Source organism: Borostomias antarcticus (assembly GCF_949987555.1).
Source record: "Borostomias antarcticus genome assembly, chromosome: 12".
Taxonomy (NCBI): Eukaryota; Metazoa; Chordata; class Actinopteri; order Stomiiformes; family Stomiidae; genus Borostomias; species Borostomias antarcticus.
Window position 1 is genome coordinate 23465870 of NC_140245.1, and position 3933 is coordinate 23469802.

The 3933-nt window shown below is 41.9% G+C and overlaps 1 protein-coding gene across 1 annotated transcript in view; it reads left to right on the forward strand.

Moving 5' to 3' along the window:
* Window positions 1–3703: 3703 nt before the first annotated feature.
* Window positions 3704–3933, forward strand: part of LOC311315825 (ephrin-B2a-like) — a gene marked incomplete at both ends in the record, with an annotated part of 4414 nt that continues 4184 nt past the window's right edge. The window contains one exon of the mRNA XM_084446522.1: window positions 3704–3810. Within this exon, the coding sequence (XP_084302648.1) occupies window positions 3704–3810 (107 nt within the window). The remainder of the gene's footprint in view (window positions 3811–3933) is intronic.

The following is a 3933-nucleotide window of genomic DNA, read 5'->3' on the forward strand; positions in this document are numbered from 1 at the left end:
CACACACTGTTTTCAGTATAGCCTACCAAGTTTGTAGGCTACTATAGTAGCCTGTGAAAAATGTGTAGTAATATGTAGTATACTATAGTAGTATGTAGTATACTATAGTAGTATGTGAAAAATTCAGTTGCAATGCCCATCATGTGCACCATGACCTGGGTTAAAAAAGGGTGCGGGTGTTGCTCAAGACTGCTGCAGGTGTGAGTGGAGGGGAAGGCACCATGGCTCCTGAGATGAGCTGGCTGGCTAGATCGTTACTAGGTAACCACAGAGAAACATTGGAGGGACGTTAGAATCTGGGTCAATTCAGGGCAACATCAGAGAGATACGAATACAACGGATTCTGGACAGTCATCTGGAGAGATGGATCTGAACAAACGTTTCACTGTAAAATCCCCTGGCTGATACTAACTGACAGACATTCGGGTTGTCTTAACGATCATCATCCTCATCTTCACCCCTGTTACCGTTATTGTTAAAGCATCGATATTGGCCACGTCATAACATAACCCCACAGACACGTTTGTTTATTAGGGACAACCGATGGTCACGATGGCGTCTCAGAAATAGTGATGATAAGAATAGTGTCTTGTTTCTTGTCATGTGTATTTACTGGTACATAGATTAGATCATGTGTTTTTTTTCTTCTCAGACTTTTAAACTCATCTCGACCAGACACATGGCTCTCTCTCCTCTTCACTGATGACTTTCCGTTGAGGGGGAATTCGCTTATGAGTCACACACACAAGAAGGCTAGGCTATATAAAAGGGAGATGCAGGCAAACTTAGTCTTTTACTACTGAGAGAGAGAGAGAGAGAGAGGAAGAGAGAGAGAGAGAGAGGGAACTGTTGAACCCATGGAGGAATACGTTGACAGAGGAAGTTCAGCATCCTGAGGGAGGAAGTCTATGGCAGGTATTGTATGATATCAAATAAATCATATATCATATCATTCACACACACACACACACACACACACACACACACACACACACACACACACACACACACACACACACACATGCTTTTATTTAGGCTCTATGTGGCACTTCAGCCGATACTTTGGCTATGGATAGTATGAGGCTATGTTTTAAGTACGTCATTCATTCATTCATTCATTCATTCATATATGACTAAGGGATGTACTCCTAGAATGAAAGAATGAAACGTAAGAATGAAACCCACAGTTAGAACCATGAACAGTTTTGAATGAATTGCCTCTCTGGGAAATTTGTAAAAACCTATTTAAAAAGAACAATTTCACTGGAAAAATGTGCTACCAGAGTTCTTAAAAGAGTTTTCCAGAGGGTTCCTCCATAGGGACAAGCTAAGAAGCATTTTGGAACCCTTTCTGTTAGAACATCAGATTCAGATCAAGCACTTGAGTCTCAGTGGAAGGTCCACATCACTGATAATTGACCAGTGATCAAAAGATCATTCAACATAGCAGGTCATCACAGTAGTTTTGAGATACAGCATATGACTACTCAGACGAATGTTCTACCTTAAAGTTGAGTTGAGTTGCTTTTATTATCATTCAACCACATACAGGTACATAGAGGAACGAGATTGGGCTTCGATTCTAACAGTGCAACATCTAACACAACAATTACACCACAGTTAGGACAGTGCAACATTTACCACAACATTAAGGTCACATTGAGGTAACATTATAAAGTGCAGGTATGTATTAAAAACTATAAGGTGCAGGTATGCATTAATCTAGACAGCAATTACACAGCAATTAGGACAGTGCAACATTTAGGCTTACGACATTTAGGTCACATTGAGGGACAAAGTCCAGGATATGTGCTTGTTTTACTCATCTCAAGAGTGGATGGATGTGTCAGCAGATATAATTTACTCTGTCATGTCTAGATTTTAAAAAAAAAAGCATAGAAATAGCATAGAGTAGACAATATAGTGCAATATGGGCTGAGAACCTAATGTATGTACTCTTCTATATTTGGAATTCTGTATATTTTGTAGGCCTATCTAGAGTAAATTTGGATTGTGTTACTGTGTTGTCTTTTGATGCTGTAACAAACAGTGCAATTCCCCCCCGTGGATCAATAAAGTACCTACTACCCACTACCAGTTTCTATTGTAGCTCATCTGGGTCTGTTCTCCTCTCTAACAGTGATGTGTATCTGTCGCCCCCTACAGGCCATTTAATGAGATGCAGCCACTCTGTCCCTGCATCTCCATGCCTCGACCCTCTCTCTAGGGGGGTAAGGGAGCTGTGGGCTGCCTGTCCAGCGCTGTCCCATGTCTGGGTTAATGCTAATCGTGATAGGGGTTGTGTGCTCAGAGACACCTAGCATGTTAGCATTATCCCTGCTTTGGGATCGCTCAGCTGGGCGGCTCGGCCAGGGAACACACGTCTGGTGTTGGGAGATCATCACCCAACTGAGAGAAAAAGATAGAAAAGTTTTCACACACACGCACGCACCCTCTCTCTCTCTCTCACACTCTCTCTCTCTCTCTCTCACTCTCTCACACACACATGCACGCACCCACACACATACACACCCTCTCTCTCTCTCTCTCTCTCTCTCTCTCTCACACACACACACACACACGCACGCACACACATACACACCCTCTCTCTCTCTCTCACACACACACAGGCGCACGCACCCACACACATACTCTCTCTCTCTCTCTCTCACACACACACACACCCACACACATACACACCCTCTCTCTCTCACTCTCTCTCTCTCTCTCTCTCTCTCTCTCTCTCTCTCACACACACGCACCCACACACATACACACACACACTCTCTCTCTCTCTCTCTCTCTCTCTCTCTCTCTCTCTCTCTCACACACACACACACACACACTCTCTCTCTCTCTCTCTCTCTCTCTCTCTCTCAATTGGAACCATGCCATCGTGTGGTGTTAATGCTGTACATGACTGGGGTGGTGGAAGTGAAAACCCCATCATAGCAGCATTCACACCAATACTGCTATCACTTCAGAATCACTTCAGAATCCCTTCAGTCTGCTGGATTCAATCTGCCCACTGTCCTCTGGGAGAATCTTCACAGTAAACATGTCTAAAATGTAATCCTTTAGATTTACTAGGCATACCCAATGTTGTTTTATGTACTTTCATGTACTTGATTATTTTCTGTTTTGGTCTTGTTTTGTGTTGTTATCTTTATTTAATAGAAATGTTGAATAATTCAAAAGATATGACTATGTTAAAATCGTTTTAATAAAGCTGGTGATTCAAACGTATTGCATCTGAGTGACGGTAGCTGATTTAGTTATTTAGTTAATTAGGCTACTGCTGTGTTTCTTGGTTGTTATTTATTTGCCACGGTCTTTGAGGGGGGGGGGACTGTAGACTGACATACAGATGTGTAAAAGCACAGATGAGAACGGCTAGAGACCTGTACCACCCATTCGTTGATATGGGCGGACCTATATCGCTTGGCCAACGACATAAATCCAAATTCATTGTAAACGGTTTAACATCGATTTTTTTTGTCAGTTTTTTCTATTTAATCAGCAGTCAACATTGTGATTTTATTATTGCAGCGATAATGTGGGGTTTGGGTCCTGGTTTTGAGGTTGGGGTTGGGGTGGAATATTTACAGCACTGGACTCAACTGGAAAGTTAAGAGAGATAAAAATGCAAAATTATTGGAAATTTTTCCTCATTTTATGATATCGCGCCCTGCTGAGTCGTGTGATGGGGAGGTCCGCATGGAGTTACAACTTTGGTGTTTTGATTATTGTAATTTGTCCATGTCATGCCGTCATTCTGGACCCCATCTATTGGAATACCTCGAATACAAAGTAAGTAACATCCAGAGTGAATTGGAATTATGAAAAACGTTTTCATTTTAATGATGTTTGAACGGTCATTGATTGATTCGATTCAGATCAACGTGATGTCGTGTTACTGTAGATCAATAAAAT